At 39.6% G+C, this 25,248-nt stretch overlaps 2 protein-coding genes across 4 annotated transcripts in view; one reads left to right on the forward strand and one right to left on the reverse strand.

Moving 5' to 3' along the window:
* On the reverse strand, positions 1-24,254 carry LOC118411734 (WD repeat-containing protein 20-like). Of its 3 annotated transcripts, none has more exons than XM_035814224.1 (4): positions 23,889-24,254; positions 6,186-6,368; positions 4,537-5,820; positions 1-3,464 (listed from the first exon to the last, which is right to left on the reverse strand). In XM_035814224.1, exons 1-4 carry the CDS (start codon positions 24,135-24,137, stop codon positions 3,414-3,416), a joined length of 1,767 nt encoding a protein of 588 aa, XP_035670117.1. In that variant the 5' UTR covers positions 24,138-24,254; the 3' UTR covers positions 1-3,413. The 3 variants fall into 3 exon arrangements, with proteins under 3 accessions (XP_035670117.1, XP_035670110.1, XP_035670124.1); XM_035814217.1 differs by having other exon boundaries at positions 4,522-5,820; XM_035814231.1 differs by having other exon boundaries at positions 4,496-5,820.
* Positions 24,189-25,248, forward strand: part of LOC118411754 — a 5,661-nt gene continuing 4,601 nt past the window's right edge. Inside the window, exons 1-2 of the mRNA XM_035814241.1 lie at positions 24,189-24,345; positions 25,069-25,248. Of these exons, the coding sequence (XP_035670134.1) occupies positions 25,093-25,248 (156 nt within the window). The 5' untranslated portion in view covers positions 24,189-24,345; positions 25,069-25,092. The remainder of the gene's footprint in view (positions 24,346-25,068) is intronic.

Consider the following 25,248-nt stretch of genomic DNA (forward strand, 5'->3'; position numbering starts at 1 on the left):
TAGATTTATCATAGAATACTTTATTCACAGGTGTAGTGATTTTTTGCAGCAGATTATACAAACGACTCTCAGGTACATACAGGCAGCTCTACCTAGCCATGTATTTTTTTTTTTATCTATGAAGTATTATGTACACTGTACATAAATACACGGGCCCTGGAGGGGTTAGTGCTTTCCATCTTTTGGATTATAAAGGGCTTGGACCAGGCCGATAAAATTTTTTGCAGCTTCTGTACAATATAAGGTGCCCCTCCCTACATCAATGTCTTATTTATAGTGTGCAAAACCTTCATTGGTTTTCCCTACACACACTAAACTCCAGTCACAAGAATGCCTGAAGTATTTCTTCTTTAGAAACCCAGATGCTAGCAAAGCAGTCAAAATGCCTGTGGTGACTTCAGTTCTTAGTTCTATCCGGTAAAAGTGTGACATTTGACAGCAATATTCCTCATGAAAGGAGGATATCTTAGGAGAAAGCTTTCTTTTTCTAGTTCCAACATTACTTTCCAAGTTTCCTGCAATGTGGCTTTACATCTTTCTATTGTTAGCACATCAAATCATTCTCAAACAAGTGTCTACTAGGCAAGAGTGCTCGTTATAAAATACTGTACTTAATAAAAGACTGTACACTGCTCAGAGCATGTGGAATGGGTAGTTCACTTGTAAAAGTAAAGGTCATAACGATAGCTCTGTCTTTTCTACTATCAAGAGCGTTAAGACTCGTAAAACTATGGAGAGGACTTTGCTTTTTCAGACCATTATACACGCTGGAGACAGCTATACCTTACTTTTTAACACACCCTTGGAAAAGAAAACTACAGCATTTAACAATATTGTAGGAGGAATCAGAACAGAAAGCTGAAAAATTAAACATCAACTGTTGATGACTGGCATTTAAAACATTCTTCTTATCCCTTCCTTTAACAAGGTTAAATAAAAAGAGAGACTGTTGGTGTGCAATGTTAACATTTATCTGCCTGTTCCATCATTTGCATATGATAAATTAAGACATTTCCTTAATTTAAAGTGGTTAATATTAGGTTTTCAAATGATAAATAGGGCTGTACTGTTATTGATAAATTACAAGTGTCAGCTTTAAGCATCATGAAGATTGAAATGACTCTCCCAAGACTTGAACATTACAATCACTTACAATATTCCATTCTTCACAATTCTTTTCATGGTATAAAACTTACAATCACAGTTCTACCGACAAATTACCTCCACAATTCCATTCGGTGATGGCGATAGAGTTAGCCTGATATTTTGACATGTCTTTGGTCAGACGCACTGATCTAATGTACTGAAACATAGCCTTAAATTATCCATTGTCCTTAATTTGTTTAAAAAGACTTGATTGCTTGTATGATTACTTATTGAAACTGAGACCACTTTTCTATCAGTTGGTGACACCTGCAGAGACATTTCGTTACTTAGTAAGGTCATCTCCAACATTACTTCATTACTTTTGATTTGTCAAACAGATGCAATTAGGTCCTTACTTAGTGCACTGTTGCTACAAGATCAACTTCAAGTTGGGTCAGCACTATTCACTTGTAATTTCTAATCACAACAAAAAGGCCTCTTTAAATGTTTTCTTGATACGTGTACTTACTGCGGTGAGCACATGGTACTTTATGGCTTTCTTTCCCATTTTTCAAATGAAAGGGAAACAAAGTTAGGTTACTGCTTGTACAGAGTGTTGAATCTGAGGACCAGAACTGTGAAACAACTTCAGTGTTAAGTTGGTGGGTGGAGGATACTAGATGGGGACCATGAGTAACAATTCAGAAGCTTCTAGGGATGCTTCTATTTTATATTTGGATAATCTCAAAACCTGTTTGAAACTTATGGGTTGAATATAATATCTTTTAGGCCCAATTATTTTGAAAGGACAGACCTTGTTTTTGATTGATTTAACTAATTTTCACTTTATAAGGCTCTTAACCTTTCTCTTTAACATTCAATTCATAGTCATCATTTCTTCATATGGAAATCCTTTGTACATTTTCTTTAAATACAAACAAATACCACAGGAATTAATTACATCTCATGCAAAGGCAAAGGTGGCTCTCAGGTTCAAGTTCAAGATAATTATTAGGAACCTTATAATTTACCATAAAATTAGCACATGTTACAGTCACTAAAAAGCACCAATTTTTTGCATTTACACTTGAAGCACACAGCTTTTCTTAGTTACAGTTCAGAATAAATATTTGTGCAAAGCAGGTTACCTTTAATTTAACAGTAAGAAACTTAGTGATGGAATAGGAGACATGCTACTACTAGTATGTAATGGTCCTTGTCACTCAGAATGAATTTTCTTAGTTTCGATCCCCATATAGTAAAGACAACAAATGCTAAAATGGAAAGAGGCATATCGGGATATATGTCATAGTAAAGGAATGCATCGTTTCAAACACACTGCTGGATTTGGGTAAGCAGCCAAGCCATTTTGTGTGAGGGACTATTTCAAATGCATCTTTGTTTGATGATCATATCATACGGGGGTACTGACAAATTCTGTCATTTTCATGAATTGCGGATATTCATTTTCTTTTGCCCTGAACATTTTACACAAAGAACCTTAAACTTGAGAACCCACACTTGGAATTAATGGGCAATGTACATTGCGAAAGGGTGGAAACGTTATTGCCAATGTGCCTTATTGCAAGTGTCTTGTACGTCTACATGTATTTCATTTTCAGGAAAAACATTTACTGCCTTTACTTAAGCCGAGAGTTGTTCAATCTTTCAGGTATGAGGTCTGAATTTAGAGTTCTCTTCTATTGTAATGCCTTCTAAGATTAATTTCAATTCCTTTCAAATAGTGTCAAGAGTTAGTATATGAAAATATATGGCCAGGCACTACAAATGAAGTATACAGTGCATTCCATAACCAAGTAGAACTCGATGTCATTCCAGCTTTGTTTCTCGATTGGGGGTGGGCTGTTGTAGTGCAGTTACCCAGAGTTACCTTGTCCGAATATAACAGACTCAATGTACGCTATTCTTTTACCCTTGCATGCTTGTAGCAGTTTCAAGTTTGAAGAAGTTGTTTTTAGTATTGTATAAAATATGCGTTCTTCAAGGTAGGACAAGGAAGGCTGTGGTTCCAGGAAGAATACCTTAAGATGATCCTAAGACTACAACAGAAGTAATCAGCTAGATGCTATATTTAATCAGTTAGCCATTGCTCGTGATTCTTAAATCTTATCTTGGTGCCAGTCCTAACATATTAATTGTCTACTCACAGACAGAACACATGGGTCATAAGGGAACCACATGCTTGTTACAAGGAGTGTACAGAAAACTGGGCACTGTCTACAGGTACATGTACAGGTGTGTTGGCTTGTGCTGCCTCCAGGTGATGCGGGCCCCTCCCGGTGATGCCCCGCCCGACTACACGGGGACTATACCACCGTCCCGCCCGTGGAGTGTGTGGAAGAGGTCTGACTCAGACCCTGTAGGAGAAACACACAAGGAAACATCAACACAATATAAGTATGGTCTTCTAAGGCCATTAAAAATAAATTTTATGTATGACATCCACTTCAGATCTATGGCAAGAGTGCCCAAAATGCCTATATCTCAAAATAGAGACCATAAACATTGTATCTGTGATTAGGGCTTGTGTTCTGGTATCCTGAGTTACACAACCGACCCTTGCAAAAACCTGCCAACCCTGTATTTCATGTTTCAGATTAAAGCTTTGAACAGCTGATGTACTTCTTTGTTCAGTTTATTGATTTGTTTGTACAAGATCTGTACAATATGATGTTGGAAATACCGTGTCCTGATGCCTTTCAGTTTCACACTGATAAACTGTATTTGTTGGATCACTTTGGCCAAAGTAAAAAAAAAAAGTAAAAAGAAAAGAGAATCCATACTAATTGTCCCTTCAGGACTGTCATCAAGAACAGAACATTAACTTTCCCACACGTCCTTATACATGTCAAAGGGCTACAGATAAATACACTGTGTGGTGAAACTACGTGTCAGTGCTGAAACAAATGTAAACTGTACGTGTTGATGTTATGGCACGAACAGCCTACAAGAGGGGATATCTCATACCAGATTCCCATTTCTATCATGACATACCAACATATAGAGGGATCAACGCACACATCCAAGGCCAAAGTGTGTTGATGGAATAAAACATGAGGGCTTTCCTGCCTTCACTTTCAGGCAGAGGTAATGTATGGGGGCAGGCAGTCCACATCAATACCAATGTGTTTGTGCTTGCTGTTGGAAGACATAATGGCTGCATGACACAAGCAGGAAATTTGACTTCTTACAACTGCAACCTGTCTTCTTTATGACGAAGCTGATACCCTCTTTTCTGTCTAAAACATTTTCCTGCATCTTTACAGCATATAACCTTCAGCTTGTTAAGATAGCTGTTTTGCACCAAATTTGCAATGGTTTTCAGTTTAGGTGGTGTTAGGGGGTTAAAGAAAATCTAATGTTAAGAATGTAAATGAACATCACATACATGTAATAGGTAGAAAACTGTCATACATTGCAGACACCCACCACTTTGCCTGGCCTGGCCCATGTGCAGACGAACCCCTCTTGACATCCCGTTACTATGCAGTCTTCCCTAAACACTAGGGCTGTAAGTCTCTCCTGTGCTATCTTCTTACACACCAAAGGTTCTAATAGAGGCACCTCGTCCAGTTTAGGACAGCAGGGGGTGCCAAGCCTGGCATAGTCTTCCAACATTTTGGAGTGAGCATTGTGACCTTTGCTTATCGAGTTCAACTTGTCGCTGCTCTTACTAGACAGACTGTAATTCCTCTTGTGTTCGTGCTTCTCGTGTTTGTCTCTCCTGTCCCCGAGAGTCAATGTCGCGAACTTGCTGGTGATTCCGGAGGCTATGGAGCCGTCTGTCAAGCTCTTCTCCTTGGCGTTAGGGGCGGACCCTGTGGAGTGGACTGCATTGTGAGGGAGGCTGTTGCACCTGGGCATGGTGGCACTGCCCGAGGGCAGCGGGAGAGAGTTTGTTAGGTTCGTATGAGTCCGTGCTCTTGTCAAAGGCTGCTGCGGGTACAAGACATCCTCCGTCAAATCCCATATGCAGAGCTGGGTGTCCTGGCCGACCGACCCAAACCGGTACGTCGTCACATTGCTGGTATCCGCATTGCAGATGGACGCCCGGGAGTGACTACTGTTCGCACGCTCCCTCATAGAGCCGGGGTTGGACCCGGGATTAGATCCCGGGTTGTTTCTACTTGTTTGAGAGTCGTCGCCTTCGTCGTCGCTCCCACTGAAGTCCCCCGCCTCGCCCTCCACCACCATGGTGGTGAAGGGGTCGAACGCGACCACACTTACCCAGGATTTGTGTCCATGCCCCCGGGCCACTACTCTTTTCTCTGCAAAAGACCAGACAGTCACTAGGTCATCCTCACCGCCTACTGCCACAAGCTTACCATCAGGGCTCCAACATATACACAGCAGTCCTCCAAAATAACTCTTCATCATCCCCTTTAACTCCATTTGGTCAAAATCTATAACCCTAAGGAAACCGTCCTGGCTGACGCAGGCGATGTGCTTATTGTCCGGGGAGAACGAGAACTCGTTCAGCGCGCCGTCGCCGATGACCCATCTGAAGATGGGGTTCCGCGTGGACTTGGACTTGCACGTCCAGACGGAGAAACCCTCCCCCTGCTTGAGCAGCTGGTAGTGGGGTGCAGTGGTGCCACAGGGGTGCTCCTCATTGTACATGTACATCTGACCGCTGGCGTGGGACACCAGGAACATGTTTTCTGTCCCAGGAACCCACTTTATACACGTTACCCTGCTCTTGTCTATTAGTCTCTGTAGAACACAAGGACAAAAATCATAATAATATGTGTTAGTGCAAGGCAAGAACTTTTGATTAACATACAACACTAACAGTGTGAATATCATTAATTATCTACTGAGAGCAATCTTAACTAAAATGTCCTTCTCTTCAATACTACATTTGTTGGTATCATGTACTTTGTTGGGACTCCCATGTTAGTACTTAGTCAGGCTTCCATAGTCACCTGCCTGGCCATGTTGTGGGAAGGAGTATATTCATAACTATATCGTGTTTCATCGAATGTTCAATAGTTTACACAAGTCTACATGTACTCAGTGCAAGACCTTTTCAACACAACAGTACTTGCGAGCACACACATGTCAAAATAAGTGCTTACTTCTTCATTGAAAAGCTTGCTAGTTTCCTTCTTGATAGGGTCGATGAGTTGCACTTGTCCCGCTGAAAATCCTACTAACAAGCTGACGCTGTCGCTGGTGCAGGTCAGCTGGTTAAAATCATGGCACGTCGGTAACGTTCCCTTGTAGACACGTTTGTCTACTGGTTTGGTCAAATCAGCTGCCTGTATATAACAAACAACAAAGAATGGTCACTTTACAAGATAAATCTTCATTCATTCAAGGCCGTACTATTCTATACTTATTACCAGGTGAAGGAGATCAGTAATCTTGTTTCCACTTATAACTATAACTCAAGATCATTTTGATGTATGTTTGGAAACATAACCAGTTTCTCAGGTTTTAGAGAATGATCTCAACAACATCTTGTAGAAAACCATCAAGTGCTTTTCTGTTCATTTTCTACGCAATGGTCCAACATCAGCATTAATGTAACAATGTACTTAATACCTCACATGATAAAAGATGTATAGCCTAATCTTCATGTCAGCAATATTGTATCATTTATCTCCTGCCCTATGAAACCCCAGATTTATGTTAAGGACCAGTATCAACTGAATTTGATCCGGCTATTTCATCACTCTCTGCAGTTCAAAAGATGCCAGCTGGGGGGAACCTTATCGCGATGCACCTCTGGCCTGGATTTCAGCTGAAGTGGCGATACAGAAATCCTCTCTTCATCATTTATAAGTTCAACTTCAAGGTCTAATCGAGGCAGGCAACCATATATCTACTACCGGTAGTACTGCACGGACGACTGGACACCTGAATTTCAAATTCAATCTTACAAATTTTGATCCAACAGAAAATCAAAGCTTTAATCAGCAACCCTGGCAAGGGAAAAGCAAGCCTGGAGACAGCTCTCTATCTTCATGTCCCCAACGACTTGGAGGTCAAGGGACTAGGGAGGGAGGTAATTAACAACAATGCAAAGAAAAAGGGGGTCAGTTGCAAAGCTCAAACTCATATACTATAGCCACTGGAAATTCTAAAGAAAGTCTACCTTTAAGATTGACTAGCCTGGGTACCATCCTCCATGGTAACTCAGCTGGCTCAATCTTTTTGCCATAGTTAGCAAGCAAAAATCTTGAGTCGGTGGAGGATGGTAGTACCCAGGCTAGAATTTGACCACAATATTGTGCTATATCAATCCACCCAGATTATACAACTCTGATCTGTATTTACACCCAAATAAAACTGGTAAGCTGAACAAATTTGGACCAAACTGGAAAAGCTTAGACCCAACAGCCGCTAACATGGACCAAAAATTTCAAGGCAAGACAGAAATTTCAAGGCAAGACCCCTATTGTGCTAATCAACTGTGACTTCTGCCCTTGGCACTTCCATCCATTGCTACCAGTCAGGTCCTGAATCTGTATGAACACTATGTGAGGTCCATACCAAATTTTCCAATTTGGGACTGACTGACAGGAAGTGTAATTTGCCATGAAGACTAAATGAGCCATTACCGTACAGTAGGCACCCCATCTCACTACAAGTGTAGAATAGCTGGACTGCCATTTTCCACATCACTTCAGAATATTGTATTTTCTTTTCTAGAACCTATAAGACTTATTTTGTCACAGTCTATCCTGTCTAGTATTTACCAGGACCGTATATATCATAAGCAGCCTGGACATTTGTTGCAATAATAATTATTCCTCTGATGAGAATTCATTAAGCTCTTCTAGCCCAAATGTACAGAGCAACTTGAAGACAACATAAAATACAGGACTGGTAGATATTGTGTGTGTTTGTGTGTGCACTGAAATAAAAACAGCTTTATATAAAAAACAATTTGGGAGAAAGAAAATTCTATCATATCTTTATTGTAAATGCGCAAATGCCTTTAAACTTATGGTAGTGAGAACATGGAGTGTTTTCAGTGGTTTTAAGTTTTCGGTATTGTATGAGAGTCACATACTGTATAGTAATGGAAATGCTAGTTTCACATTCATGGCAAAGAGGTCACAGCTAAAACCATGAACGTAAAGCAACCACAAAAATGTCAAGAATAACAGTAACATATTGAAGAGGCAGAATAATCAAACATCTATGGCCCCAGTAGTGACAAATCCCTGGAAGTCCATTTTATATAATTGTTGAATTTTCTAAAAGCAGGAAGCGATCACAGCGGATTTAATTACGCTTATGAAAACAAGAATATAGTAAATTTCCCATGCGCCCTCCTGGGGATAAACATTTGCAGTCATTAGCTGACTACAAGGTCACTCCAGGCAGTGCTATGCCAGAAATGGCCTCTTTTACATATACAATGTAAAGGTTATCCCCAAATGTACTCGGGCCTGGATTGGATCTTATTTGTATTACATGCAGGCCTAGCATCTTTTAACAGGGCTCAAAATTCATTTTTGAGAATAGGTGGATAAACCTTTGGTGCACCGAGAAAATTTAGGAGCACAACATTAACTATATCAAATAGCAGAATTATAAGATCAGCAAAACATGATTACAAACCTTACCACCTTTCTCCAGAGCTTGAATTTCTATAGCTGTCTTCCAAGAACATAAATATCAAGAATATGCTTGTCCTGTGAGGTGAGGTAATACTAATAGAATAATTTTGTAACTAACTAACCCTACTCAAATGTCAAGATGCACTCAAACTAGTGTATCGACAAATCAAAAATTTGGCAAACAGCTTCAATTTTGGGTGCACAAAATGCAAATGCACCCAATATTACAAGCCTATTTATGAATTCTCTATGACTTTAGTATGAGCTGAAATTGGTTACAAATGTCATCAACATCCCTACAATGATTATACAAAACAGTATTGACGTATTGAGAAACAGATTTGGATGAAACAAGGAGAAAGTCGAGAAACTGTTCCTGTTTCCTTCCACATTTTGTCTGCAAAGACGTTTGGAGAAGCCAGTTGCAGGTGGTTTGAAGGAACGTCCCCAATCAGACACCGCATTAATCATAATCAAGGGCACGGCCGGAGCAACCGTGTAGAATGGTACCTAATCAAGGGGAGGTGAACACAGACATGTCTAACAGGAGCATCGATCCATCCAAGTCCATGGCTGTACTGTACATGTGCTGATGAAATATGGTATCTCAAGCATGAGAGACAACTCCACAAAAGATAACATAAGGCGGAGGATATTGGATTTTTACAGTGCAAGCAAAAACCTACTCAGCAATTAATTCATTGTAGACATTTCATTTTCATGCTGGTGTATTCATGAGTTTCTGTCAAAAATTTCTATTGATGAATGTTTTTTTCCACAAACACATGCATCGTTCAATGCTAACAAATATTGAAGTATGGCAGACATCATAACAGCTGGTTCAGCCAGGAAATATAACTCTTAGATAAGTTCTATTTAAATCAAATCCAGAATAGTGATGCTTCTGACAATACACATGATGAGAAACAAGGATGGTGACACCCCTTACCATCATACACCCCTGGTCTCCCTTAGCATGATGGGAAATAAACATGTCGTTATCCATGAATAAACAAACAGAAAACATGGCGGCACCCTTGAAAGGCAGCAAAACCAAAACAGGTTTTGCCATCACAAAGCTGTAAACAAGCTATCTACCACCAAAAAATCAAGACCATAGCATGTCCAGGTCAAAGGATGAGAAAAAAGAAAGTTCTGCAGCAGTACCCAGGTCATACACCAGGGGGCCCCAAATCGACCTTGTTTTCTCAACCGGTACCCACATGACAAATATCATTACAATCCATCCAGAGGTTCTTGAGTTATGGTGACCACAAATATCTAGACACACAAACAGACAGACTCACAGAGACACAGACACACTAAAAACTATACCTCTATTTTTCATCGAGGTAATAAATAACGGACAGCAATGTTGTTTTTTACTCCACAAACATGTCTATCTAAATAATTCTAATCTAACTTCTACATCATCGAATTTTGAAGTAGATATTCCACCTTTATATCTATTTATCTATTTATTTGGCCGGCATTACAGGTAGCCAAGTCCATTTATTTCACAATATAGACTTCCCTATTGCACACCTAATCAATGAATTCCAATGGCTTCTAGTAAGTCTTCACATCTTAGCAGACTGTGGCAACTTGTGAATGCTTCAACTTGTTCATGAGTATGAATACTACATGTATGTATGTATGTATGTATGTATGTGGCAGCAAACAGTTGTCTCTATTGCAGCACACAATGTCAGTTGGTATTTGAACTTCAACTGTATCTATCATAGTCTCCTATTGGCATCATACCCAAAGGAACCCCAAGGTGAGACCAAGAACATTGGCCATGGGAATATATGGGCAATGGGGTATCTACTGATAGCAATGGCATACAGGTCAGAAGAGTCGTTCTAAGGTTCAGCACACGTGTGTGACAATATAATTCTGTGGTGGGGAGTAAATGGAATGTTCGTGGTGGTTTTTAGTTTGTGTTGAAACAAGGGGGCAGGCGGGCTAAAAACAGAACAAGCATGTTTGGGTTGAGGTTATGAATATCAAAAGACTCAGAATATAAAACCACTGCAAACATTTCCACATTTACAGTACACCATTACAGACAGCCATCAACTTGGACCCCCAAGATGAATTAACATCTACACACATAGGAATCACAACCACGCTTTTTGATTTGTACAGCACTTGCCTCCACAGCAGTGATGAAGGGGCTTTGTTACAGAATTAGAGAGTTTGATATTTCGATCCACGCTCCGACGCACAAAGTTATAGGAGTGGCATACAGATTTTTGCACTGAGTCAGGTAATGCAGATTAGGTAGACCTCCATATGGTACCATCAATAAGTCAATGTGTCCAGACTGCTTCAGTTACACAAAAGGATAGGATAACCTGGATGCTTCAGTATCAAGAGAGCCTATGATTCTTCAGTTAGCTTTATCTCTGCATAGTGCTAGAAGTAGTGAGACATGTTGTCTGAAATATGGACACAAATACCATCCTTTTACATTGTATATTACCATCTTTTCCACGGCAAAGCCACGGATTTGCCACCTGAAATGGAATTGGCACATATATCGATGTCAGGTTCTTTTAACGGGGGATAAAAAGTCCATACATTTTGAACATTTTGAATACACAACTTCAACTTCAAACATTTTACCATTTCTATAATTACATTGCATGTACAAGGTTTTGACTGAGGAGAAAGAAAAATGCAGAAAAGACTGGCTCCAAAACTTTCTGCTCAGTGTTGTATATTGTATATACAGTAGCTCACACTCATACATTGATCTTTAATGCAATGTAGGCTGTAAAAATTGCATCAAACAAGACTTGACATTTCACAAGTCAGCACAACCAAATTGTCTCTGGTAATGTTGTACTGTATCCAGATAAGGGCCTACCTCAGAACTCTGTACCAAAAATCAATCTTTCATATCATCAGCGCTACCATAATCATATCAAAACATCAGCACACTTTCCCGGCTCCCTTTCTCCTCTCACGCATCCTTAACAAGCCGTTAAGAGAGTAAAGATCTGGGCTTTCTAATTCAACTGGGGAAATAAAGCGCTTTTAGCTGAGTCTTAGAGGGCGCTGAAGCACATAACTGCGGTGCGAGATATTTCATGGGGAAAAACAACATGTGTTGTATTGTTCTTATATTATCAAGGATTAATAATTCTGGACCATGTTTATCAACACCTTTGTTTCACCAAACCATTTCCTTTCAGCTGCAAACACTACATCATCAGCACAATCCAACAGCTTTGAAACATCAACCTACAGACTACTTGGCAATCTTACAACACATTCACCATGTACTGTGTTAGTAGTTTACTACCGCAAGATATTCATCAATTAGGACAAACCAGAAAGTATTGAAAAAAATGTCAGCAAAAAGAAAAAAAAATGGTAATAAATAAGTTTGGATAAGACGAAAATTGTGCCGGAAAGGCTGCCCCAAAAATGGCCTGAGAATACATAGCAGTTAAAACCAATATTTTCCAACATGGTTGCAGTCTACATTATTCAGCAAAAATTTTCTCTAAAACACCATGGTCTATGAACGTGCAAAACAATTAGCCTCCATAGCAGGCTCTCTATGGGCTTTTTTGGCACTTTTTGTACTGGGTTGCTAAAATGGGCGGCTATGAGAGAGGCCAGCAATCAGCGACCCAGTACAAAAAGTGCCAAAAAAGCCCATACAGAGCCTGCTATGGAGGCTACAAAACAATTAGGTTGCTACATTTCTTCAGTAGCTGTAATTCATGTTCCTGCCTAAGGCATTTCTCCCCTGCTCCTGCTGGAAAAGCTGCATGTCAATTATCATATGTCATCCTGTCTGCCGTGAAACTCACATAAATGTCATTAAGGCTGACTACACCCAAATGGTATAATTCCATTTTTTTCACAAATACTCAACTTTTATCTAAAACTCTACAAATCCTTTTTAGTGAAGTTTGCAAAAGTTCAGTTGTGACAATGTGTATTTACTATAATTTAGAAAAAAATGTTTACAGAAATTTTCTGTGCAGTTGCTCTTGCGACTCCGTAGTAAGTTCCTATGAACAGATGGAGCTCATAACTCCCCACCTGTGGTTATTAAAGGCAATTTTCACTACCATGCGTCGCACACCATGGGACATTATGACTCGTTGCAGCCGAGATAAATGTTCGATACCACTGGTGGCGATAATCAAATTTTGCCCTCCGGCACGATGATGGAAGCATTTAATTACGCAGCCCACCAATAAATATGAGATTCTTTCTACCAGAAAGCCATATTGTCTCAATGTAAATAAAATTTCATGACAGCAGCTGGATTCTGAAATGGAATATAAGTGATGCCAAGCACAGAGGAAGCTTGGCACGATATCAAACTATCCTGTTCTGTAATTTCGTATCAAAGAATGTTATGCAACATGTACCATAGATACTAGATAAGGGAAACACAAGCGTGTGCCACATACTGAAATTTCACAAAACTTTGTGTATCAACGTGAGGAAACTTTGTGCTGCATCTACTGTGTAAGGTGATAAGTTACCTCCATCTCACCATTGTGATAAATTAACTAACCTTTACCAACAGATGTGTGGGAGATGTGGGGAGCAGGCCTAATTGCAGGAAGTCACTACAAGTAGCCAACATCATTTTATCAACATTTGGGAGTGTTTGACATGGGGACATATCCAACTCATCACATTTTCAAACCACGCACAAAATACATTTAGAACAGCTCACATTAGTGAGATTCATGAAGAATTTTATCAATCATAAAAAAACTCAAAATTATTCAAAGCTAATTTCATTGTTGATTTTGTCTCCAAGACAAAGCTTAACTTTGACATTTTGTTCGGATAGCATTGCTCATAAAAGAGAGATGATACATCATAGATAAGTGAAATGGCTGATTTATTAACGTGGGGGGAGAGGCTGCCATTTACACTTGGCCAATACCCGGCAGTATGATCTTGGATGGTTCACAATAATAGACCTATCCTGTTAATCACCAATTACAAGTTCAAATAATAATTAGCAGAATGCAATTAGCAATTCATCAAATGACAGAACGCTGGATTTCTGTCCAAATATTTTCATTTTTCAAATTTTTTTTCAGTAACTTTTGATAAAGGTGGGCAGGGCAACGCAATCAGTCTGTTCGATAAAAGTGAAATGTTTACAACAAATACATACCGTATACATGTACTATCCCAGGGAACATACTAACATAAGGCTTGTAGGGTAACAATATCTTGGCCTGTCTCTAAGCCATGCTTGAGTGAGATTTCAACCCATATTGGGTGGAACTTCTGTTTTTTTAATTGACATTTCATGGGACCATAAGGTATACATGGACAGGTCATCACTAAAGACAGGATTCTTAATGTTGGTGTCAAGGGAAAACTATCTAAGGGACCACCAAACAGTGGTCACACTGGTCAGGTGGTCCTAATGTAGAGGAGGTCACTTGTACAGGTTTGGCTATACATTGTATATCATCAGCCTGCTTATCCATAGGCTCCACACCTGAGGCATCGCCAAAAACCTGGCCAAGCTAACAAATTGCTGAAGGCAATCTGTGCATCACATAATGGCTATCTCCCATAAAGGACAGCTGCAGCAAGCTGTAATGGGGGCGTCTGCGACACCTGCCTGTCTAGACCCAGGTCAGCTGCCACCCCCAGGGGCCCAACAGCTACACACGCTAATTGGACGTACATGCCTATATGACATAGGACCTGCCTTGGGCCAATGTAACAAGAACATGCCTATACCTAGAGATATTCACAGTAGTCCATACACAGGAGCTTTCCTTGCTATAACTTATAAGGACTACTGGGAAAATCTCTAGGCATAGGCATCTTCTTGAGCTAATAAATGTGCATGTCAGTCTGTAAAAAAAACACTTGAATGAATAAAAAATTAGTACAATCTGAACAAATTGCTCAAATTAGTTTTTGACATTTTAGTATACCACACAATTGCATACATGTAGCAGCAGTCTGGAGACTTATGTACATGCACATATACACACGTACATGCAAACATGCATATCCACATACTAACTTTCTAACTTGCAAGAAACTGTATTACAGATACCAACAGTTGGAAATGCAGGCACAAATCATCTCTAAGCCTTGTTGCTTTAAAAATGTCCATTGCACAGCAAAACTGCACAGTCTCACAATCTTGGGATTAAGCGCAAGGTCCTTCAGCATGGGTGGCCCAAGGAGCCCACCTTGAGATAAGACTGCCCAGGTATCCACTGAGAACCATTATCACAATTATTACCTGTTTACAGTATTCCTACAACTGTGCTTCTTCTCTTTCTTCACAGTTAACAGTTCTTACACATCCTTTTATAGATGTGACTCTTCAAATAAGGGCTTACATTCCTTCTTGGAAGAAGCTGGCACATCAAGGGTTCCATCTCTGTCATACTGGATAGTTCAAGTTGTAAAGTAGTAAACCAACACGACAAGTCATGCATGGTGACAACGGACGTCATTACAGAACCTTGGGAGTACAAATAGCCATAATCCCGGCTCTGTGAGGACGTAAAATGTAAACTTGCAGACTGCGAGAATGATTTTCTGTCGAGTTCAAGGGAACAGTCAAGCATCAGATACATACATACATAATCCTCTGCAATGAGGCGACAAGGAGTAGCCATTTGCAGAGATTGTGATAAGAGAGACAAATTACTGGAGAGTATCATCATACAGTGGGGTGAAGCAAGGTGTTTGTTTAAATGCTTTATAATATAAAATGTTTCTGCTTTTTTTGACAAAAATGTAGGCCAGTGCATCTTTGTTGAAAGCTGTTAGTACATTCTGATATAAAAATGTTAGAAATACTGTACTATTGCAAAAAAGTTTATTTTTGACATAAAGAATACAAACTTTAAGTAAAAAAAAGAACTACCACTGATAAACCAATATCTTCTACTTGATGTAAAATTTACACAAATTATTTCCCTACTGGGTCACCCCCATTTACCAATGGACTAGTCCTGACAGTGTAATGTCCAAATCCAAGTGATAAACCTTGTCATGATTGGTGGCATCATGACATGTCACATACTGTGTCATGTCACCCATACATGTAGTTCAAGAATCCACATTGGAGTCTTCATCTCCATATGATTAGCAACAATACTATCTCAAGAGTCTTCCTTATTAATATCATTAGTTTGATGTACATTACATTAATGAGACTATATATAAAAAATATACCTGAAAAAAAATTAGCAAACATGATGACAATTTGGTCCAGTTACAACAATTCAAGAGTCGAATACATTAAAACAGCTTTAACCTATAACCATATGAGCATGAATTTGTCAATGGGTTTTATCACAAGAAACAAACATGAGATAGAAACTTTGGACATTCTGCTACAGTATCAAAGAAAGCTGCCAGGGGGGCCAAAATCTATCTTTGATACGACCATTAAACTGGAGCTAATATAAAAACAGAGCTTGTTAGAACAAGAAAGAATAAATTTTCTCCATAAAATATTCCACCTGGTATGCTGAAACACAATGTAATAAGTATATTCCCTGCTCACAGTTCCTAGTAAAGTTCTAATCTATTCTTTTGAGATATGACTTTACTTTCTCTTTCATTCAAGCATGTCCCCATATGGATGTGCTGTTCTGTTTCTTAATTCTCTTTACATCCCCTGACAGTTGAGGTTTACATTTGACATTTCCTGATTCAAGCAAGGAGAGCAAAGAGCTTGTGTGATGAGCAAATCTAAGCACAGAGGTTTGCTTTTCTCTTGACTTGATCTAATACTGTACAGTTGATCCAGAGATACGTCATGTAACTACTAGTATAACCTTCAGTACTCTGATGGTGACATACTAATGTAAAGCACAAAGGTTGTGCAATACAGTGGCCACTGTGTCACTTCTGTAAATACTTAATAATATCTGTACACTTGGAAACACCATATAGAAAGGGTTGGAGTTTATTACCATAAGATTATCATTTCAGTTAAGGATAGTAAGTTTGTAGTTAATCCAATTCTAGTTGATTGATAATGTTAATTTCCTGTTAGTCCTTTTCTTATCCTTAATAATAATACCCACAGTTAAGCAGGATTATCTTGTCTTACCCTTGCACATTTGCGAAACAGGGCTCGAAAAATTTGGGTGCACAACATAAGATAGTCTGCAAAACATAATTACAAAACTTATCAATTACTACCTTTCTTCGGAACTTGGATTTATAAATCTATAGCCACTTCAAAATTTTTAACAAGCAATACAAAAAAGTGCAATATAGTTTTTATTGCTTTGTTATTCTGATGCTCAAATATCAAGCATATTTTGTATACTGGTGCACAACATGACCCTTAAACTACAGCGTACAAAAATATCTAGGTGCACAACTCCAATTTTGGGTGCACAGAGGTGCACATGCGCCATGGATTTCGAGCCCTGCAAAGGAGTTTACTTAAAAGCCTCAAGGCAAACAACAAACATTCCCTGCATACAAGTGAGCTTACACTCTTACAGACATCATAATGTTTGTTTTACGGCATTTTGTGAGGTAAAACTAAGTAAAACTTAAGCGCACCCATCGTAAACTGACCCCCGAATGATACATTTAAAGCCTATAAAGAAGTCAGCACATGATGTACACTCTGTAAGGTGACCCCCAGTGACCCCACTCCTAAATGACCTGTGTCCATTTCATTCAGCCCTGACCACTCATGCCACCACACCCTCCTCAAACACATCATGCCACCTGTTAACCACACCTCCCCTGTACTCTGACATGCCCTGCCACCAACATTAATCATTTTCCTTTTTCAGACCGCTCGCACGCTTTGAAAGTCAGGGAACAAAGATAAAAAGGATAGATGACATAAAAGATGGCAGACCACATTCTCTTTGCTTGTGTTACTTTCATCTTTCAGAAGGTTAGACAACTTGTAAAAACATGAGGCCTTTAGTGCGGCCTGCTACTTTGTAGGTAATGTTAGCTTTTTTAAATCTTCTCAATAAAACATAAGAATATGAAAGATAACACACGTTTCATCTCTTTCTGACATTTGTTCTTGTTTCATTTCTCTTTTATGTGGCAGTCCCTGGGACCCCAAACCCAATAAAATGGATGGCCATGCTGTATATCAGGCAAACACTTCCTCTCTTCCCATGGTGAGGACGTGCTGTACAGATATCATCAAGGGCAGGATGATCGCATTTCCGTCCTCCGCAGGACCAGCATCTGTATGGCGACGCCCGCTAACTCATTTGGACTATTTACTCAAGGTTATGTCGGGACATCAAGTGTAATATAGATTCTGATGTGGCACATATAACAGACATATAGCAGAACTTAGAAATTTTACCAAACATGGGCATGGAGCATTTCCGTATGCTACTCTGCTTCTCCCTCATACATCCATGTACTTTAATTTGACCTTTGCTTATATTCTTCTACCTACATAAGTCATAATTCCCATTAAAAGGACAAGTGCATAAGTCATGCCTTGGGCTTTATCAGATGAGAACAAGACCTAACCACCTTCCAAATATCATCACAATCCATCCTACAGAGCTACAGACACAAAGAAAGACACACCAAAAACAATACCTGTTTTTCATGGCGGTCATATAAATAATATTTGCACCAGTACACAACTTCTCCATGAGTCATCATTTTTTTACAAATTACAAAGGAACTTCTTACTCCACTTCTACTAAGTTCTTGTACTACAATATAGTACAAGGGTAAAAACAGGGTTTTGTTAAGTGTAATGCCAGCAATGTACACATGTACTGTAAAGGTAGCTGCCAATCTTGCTAGTCCAGGTCACTTATTCAGTCACGACTCGACTCCCATTTTCTCAGAATGGCCAATTTCTCTACCAAGTAGGGGCATTATATTAGTGCAGTGTGCAATGCCAAAAAATTTACCTAACGTTAGATGATAGAGGTGGCTAACTGATATGCCGACAATTCGGCAACAGAGGTAGAAAAACAGTTTTAAATATTGCAATCTTCTGGCCATGAAATGAATATTTCAATCATTTCCTGATAATTTCCAACATTTGACAAACATGTATACATGTGTCAGTATCAGCACCAAGTAAATGTATATAAACATAGACGTACATTCAAATAAGGTACATGTAAATTCCAAAATGTATCAACTATTCTTGTGTCGACGTTACCCACATAAAGCTAATAAAGGGCTATGGTAAATGCTTCAATTCCAGCTGAATATAAAACAGTCTATGATCATCCACGTCTGCCGTGAAAACACCTCATTATCCCATCACATTATTGGTGTTCATGAATATTCAGTGTTTACCATATTCTTGCCTTTTGTTTCTACTGACAGTTGTACAAAGCTACATGGTATGACCTGCCCTCAGGGGGCTTATGACTATATTGATAAGTATATAGCAATATAATTCTGGTCTTGCCTTGTTTGGTTTTTCAAAGGTGTTCCACTATTATGAACAACAACAAGAGCCAATTATCCGTGATCACCACACCATGTGTGTCTGTCATCAAATGGTAATATCACGCTTACGACATGTGTTGCACTACAATGAAAGTGATATGCAAAAGGCAAGGGTGATATATTTCTTCCATGGACGGAATGTGTAATCATGTATGCATCAGGCCAAGGACAGTCTTCAGTAGGATACAGATGAAGGTTACGTCATCTATCAAGAGTCACTGCTGCTTTTTAAAAAGAACATCAATGTCATTACTTTAATATCAACTCTTCTAAAACATGCTGAATAAGCTGGTAACACTGCATCTCAGAATCAGAATTGCAATTGTTTATTCACATGCGATACAGAAAAAAATTGTGTGTACAACATAACATAAGATATAGAAGATTTGTCAGCAAAACCTAATTACAAAATCTATTGCCTGGAGATCCTTAGAACTTGAATCTGCAATTCTACATATAGCTAACTTCCAAAATTTCGAACAAGTTACACAGCAGTGCTTTGACCATATTTTCTGATACTCAAGTATTGAGAATACGCTATTTTCTAGACTAACATACAAAAATGTACAGCCTTAACATGTGTAACCCTACATAAATAGTAACAATATCTACTGTGCACCCACAGTAAAAGAAATGGGTATACACAATACAGCTGCAATATTGATAGCACAAAAGTCTATGTATACTCCGAGTATGGGATTCATTTCAACATGCAGCAAACACTTTTATTGACCTATAATAGAAAATTGCAGCTTGAAACTAAGGCCCACTCCTACTACTCCTTAATATGTATACAAAGATTCCATTCTACCACGCCCAAATTGTGGATACAGTTGTACGTGCCTTTGCAATCTTGCACAACCTTCCTTTTACCTTATTTGAACAGTGCTGCCACTCCAATGGATAGTGCCCTGTTCATTAAGCCTGACACATACATGTACATGTTACTACTAAACAACCATAGCAGTGCCATACCTCTTTATTTTCAGGTGTTTTTTTAGGAAGTCCTAACATTCCAAAGATGCATTTGCACAACATTGCAAGGCTTAATAAGCACCTTTGCAACACATTTTTATGGACTTGACTCTTCTAAGTTTGAGGTAAGATCCCCTAAAGTGATTCCACATCCTAATAACAGATTACAAGATAAGGTTATTCTCCCACATAAGGGCACATTTTTCTGTGCCATTAATTCCATTGAGATAACAAACTCTACATGCACAAGATGTTGGGGGAGAATACTGTAAATGCTTTTAAGTTTGCAGTGATTTAATTTTGCAGTTTGGAGAAAATGAAGCACAGTTTTTAAGTTCATGGCAAAACAGTTACAGCATGAACCATTGTGCAGATTTAAAACATTACTGTACTTGCAGACAATGCCGTATCTGGTTACTACAAGATGATCTTGAATTCCTTACATAAACTTTTCTTTACCTTGTCTATCCATATGACAACAATAGTCGAGGAGCTGACAGATACTAGAACTAGTGATGCATCTACAACATATCATTACAAGCTGACGTGAAAATGATACATAGCAGTATCTACTTACACCTGCTGCCAACACATGGAAATGCACTCACCAAATGTTGGCTCCACAGACAGATTTTCTACTTCAGATGAACAACTCAGTTGCTTTTAGCACTATATTTTAGGTTGAATACTACAATATTAAGAACGTCATGTACTGATATAGGAAAGCCAAGGGTTTCAGAATTATTGGCGCTGCTTTTCAACAACCTGTTGCTAGGGCTAACAGATGCCCTTGACCCCATTGAGTGTATGCCCTATTTCAACTTTTTTCACTGTATCTGATGATATGTAAGACTAACTGCTTTCCCATATATGTCCAATGTACTGTCAATCCAATACACTGTATATCTTTACCTGCCTTACCTGTTACAAAATTCTGCACTGTTCAGTATCCAAAGACACGATTACAATTGGCTTTTACATTCCCAATCTGTCCAGGTTATATATAGAACCCCTCAGGTCTGGTATGTCTCTGCTAGTGAAGGCAACCGGAATTGAAAATGTCACGACAAAGTCATACCAGTTGTCAACACAACTAATTACCTGGTGGGAAAACATGTGTCCCATATTCAGGAAAGATAGCAGGGCCCATAATTAAATATAAATATCCAACGCTGCCCAATGAAACATACATGTAGCCTCCTGTTTACATGTTTCACTTTCAATTTTATCATCTTCCTCCTACCAAATCTAGCAACTTAAACCAGCGTCTAATAAACAAGCCCATGCTTTAACTTAAGGCTTTAATTCGAGATGCCATGTACCAATGCCTCTTTTACTTGCTATGTTAGTATGTATGTAGAAGAATATTTACTGACTTGGCAAAAAAATAACTATCTTTACCAAACAATTGCTTTCTTCAGTTGTAGGAAACAAATCTACAAAGACTTCTGTGTATCGACGAACAAACATGCAAAAACAAGGTACACTGTAGCTTATTGCTTCTCCCTGATTTAAACCACCACATCATAACTAACATCCATCCACAGCAAAACTTCACTGACCTGATCTGAAGCATTTCATCTATCAACATAATTAGTGCATGTATTGGTGCAGACCCTACCTACTGACATATTGAAACCAAAAGTGGAACATGTCTTTATAATTGTGCCTTTGAGACCTGCATTAAAATCAACATAAAACATGTGTTTCATATAGACACTTTGTAAATGAATGTTTTAGAAATCATAACTTGCAAATTAAGGAAACACTATAGTTCTCACATGAACAGCCTGGATTAAGTCTTTTGTTATTTACTTTTCATAATGGCAATTATGGGCACTGGGAAGAAAGATGGTGATTGGTGAATATACATAACTAATGTGAGGTCTGCCAAAAAAGTAATTACCTCTCTGCAGTTTGTCAATATCATGGCCAAACATGTCAATAGCTTGGAAATATGACTTTGCACTTGACAATGGAGGCATAACAACTGTAATAAACCTGACACCACATATGTCACGTCTTGTAAATCAGCTGAATGGATTCTAACACTCAAAATACCCAATATATACAGCTAATAATTGAAGTATATGTATATTTGTATGGATAGGTCTACAATTTTCCCTCTCTAGGTGACAGCACACGAACCTTATATAGCAAGACCCCAAAACGACCTCCTTAAAGGTCAGACCTCCCAATTGCACATTACCAGAGGTCGTACAGAACACAGGGACTCCCCTTTCCAGGTGAGTTGACACCTGGGGTGGGGGTGGAGATGAGACGTGCACAGAATGAAGGAGTCTGCAACAAATTGGCCGGGTCCTTAGGGTTCACTTTGTCGTGTGTTTACTGACAACAAAACCAAACAGCCTTCAAGGATAATGTTGTCAGTAGGCAACAGCACTAAAGTCAACATCCACATGCTTAGACATGCTCAAGGAATACCTGAGGACCAGTGATGATATCTGTCTGTTACATAATATCTCAATATATTCTATCAGTACTACAAATAAGGTAGTACAGAAAGTATGTGTTATACTCAATTGCTACTGCAACATTACAGATGAGGTTCAAGTTTACCAGTGCCAGTCTCTATGAGTCTATCTCTAAATGCCTATCTTGATGACATGATAAGTAGCCTGAACATTACACCAACTTTTGGGCACTGTTCCTGGCTTCCCTGATACTTAAAAGGAGAGGGATCATTAGCTTGAGAATGGACTATGTTGACCAGTCAAGCTGGTGAAAGCAATCCTGAAGGTTCAAAGTGGCATTGCATTCCCAAATGGAACTGCTGTCTGTATCATTCTCACAGTACACAAGATGGTATCAACATTGATGGATGTGGTCCGGCACCATTATAGCAGTAAGCTCCTTTGAACTTACTGCTCAATAGACTTTGGCAGTGATGCCCATCTGTCTTCATGATGGAGGAATAAAAATACAATACCTCCTGCGGTGCTTTCCTGACCTTTTGCAAGTGTGTGCTTCAAGATGCTATCCCCACAGAGATGGCCTATCATTGATTTTTATATATACCTATGGTCGGCATCGTGGAAACTTAGCAAGAAGAGAATGACTGAGGCAACCTACATTTCCTTTGCACAAACATTGAAATTAGCTTAATGCTGCAATTCCAGCATAAGAAAATATAAATTCATAGGGAATAGGTGGGGGTAGAAATAATGTCATACCGCAAATGGCCCCAAATTAACTCATTTATCTTGGTGGCAAATCGAGTCTAATGTGATAAGCTACATGTCACCCTTCCAAGGAAGAAATTGCATTACAAGAACGACCTCTTCTCTCCTTGAACAATCATCTGCGTCCCTGGGTGATTCAGAAGACAACGACAAGGTATGAAAAACACCTGTTTTGGCAGGTAACACTGAAGGGAACAGTTCATATATAGCTCTTGCAGGTGGCATCTACGTGCGGCAACAAACCACGTCTGATGCGGCAGGCTGGCGTTATGGATTACGTACAGACTAATTCGACGTCGTGACCCGACGCCTTGGCCGCACGCCATGCCCGTCCCACCAGACTAGATCCCAACAAAAACCTGTTTGAAGTGTGTGATCCTCCACGCCTCACTCGCACACGCCTACCAACAAGCTCTGACCACCCCATCTCCAACATCCGACTTCACATCGTCCCACTGCACACAAACCTCTCCACAGGAGCCACCACACACAGCCACATCCCCACCCACTTAACACTACATCCTAAGACTTCTATGACTATTTTCTTGAAGACTTCCGTACGGTTGTTTACCTTGCGGACACCTTTATACGGGTAGAAGTAGAGCTCGCGGCCTACGTTGAAGCAGATCCGGTCGCCCGAGCCGTCCTTTTCCCCGCTCACATTGATGAAAGACACCCTGACGGGATGGCAGCCCTGTGCGTTGTATGGTACCCTATTCGGCCGGGAGTATTCTGAGAGGGAGAGCAGCTTGTAAGTGCCCTCTCTGGTGGTAAATTGTGTCTTGAGTTCGTTCTCTTTTCCTCCTCCCTCGGCCGCCATGTTGGATTTCTAGGAGTGAACTCTGCAAGGCCCCGGATGTTACTAACTACGCATGCGTACTATAACCAGATTACCCAAAGGCCTTTGCAAAATTTCCCGCGAAACTTCGTCGTGGTTTTCGTTTCTACTTGCCGTTTTCACATTTCCAAGGTCACGTTAAAGGCACAAGCGGTCCTTGAAACATGTGAATTTGATATGGAACATAGAGGTATGAAGAAGTGCTCAGATTAACACGTTGGGTTGTAGAACGAGGGAACAAGCTGGGCCACGCCCTCTACCAGCGCCCCCCTCCCCTCCCGGTCTCTGTTTCAACTTCATGCGACACACAGGCAAAACGGCGTTCTCTACTCACTCCATCGTCTGACAACTTGTAATAGCATTACTACTGTGCTTGGCAGGAAAAATTTTAATGAGTAGAAGGATTGTTTGGTGATTGTGTTGTGTTAAAAATAAAGCAATCTGACTCCACTGAGGTTGAACCAGACAGTTAACACTTTTTGTAGATTCAGATAGTTATGATCATGTTCACCTTCCCGGAAGGAAAATGAATATTGCTCCTTTTTTCTTCTCCAAACAACTTAAGTAAATGACCCGGACCAGTTTGTTGTCACCGTGGTCACTGGAGGTGTAGCAGACACCCAGTCCTGTTTGATAACATAATGTAGCAAGTGGCAGGACAGACCCGGAGTGGCTGGTCACTATATATACAAATTTTGTTAAAATGAATATCATGTGAAGGTAAACATATATTCACTTGCAAATGTTACCTTACAAATTTGGTGGTTGTATTCCAGTGTGTTGTATTATGTGGAAAAATAGCTTATACAAATTAGTGTCATCAAGCACATGTCATTTATTTAACAGTAAGTCATAAAAGTCAAGGTTAATTTCATGTGACCTATTAAAGTTGCAAGATTTTTTCTATTCATAGGGACAGAGCCAATTATGCTCGATTATGGAGATCCATGTGAAACAGCGGACAGAGGAGTGGTACGAGTTGAGGCGGGGAGTCGTCCTGACTGCCTCCCGGTTTGGAGAAGCTCTCGGAGTGGGAAAGGGACGGCCATATGACTTCTTCTTGTCTCTTGTGTCAGATGATCCTTTGTATGAG

The sequence above is a fragment of the Branchiostoma floridae genome, chromosome 1 (genome assembly GCF_000003815.2).
Source record: "Branchiostoma floridae strain S238N-H82 chromosome 1, Bfl_VNyyK, whole genome shotgun sequence".
Classification (NCBI taxonomy): Eukaryota; Metazoa; Chordata; class Leptocardii; order Amphioxiformes; family Branchiostomatidae; genus Branchiostoma; species Branchiostoma floridae.

Excerpts from the sequence above, each read along its gene's own strand:
- LOC118411734 (XM_035814217.1), bottom strand. The coding sequence starts at position 24,137 with ATGGCGGCCGAGGGAGGAGGAAAAGAGAACGAACTCAAGACACAATTT. Across the intron at positions 6,369-23,888 it reads CGTATAAAGGTGTCCGCAAG|GCAGCTGATTTGACCAAACC; the intron begins GTAAACAACCGT and ends TGTTATATACAG. Across the intron at positions 5,821-6,185 it reads GCAAGCTTTTCAATGAAGAA|AGACTAATAGACAAGAGCAG; the intron begins GTAAGCACTTAT and ends TGTGTTCTACAG.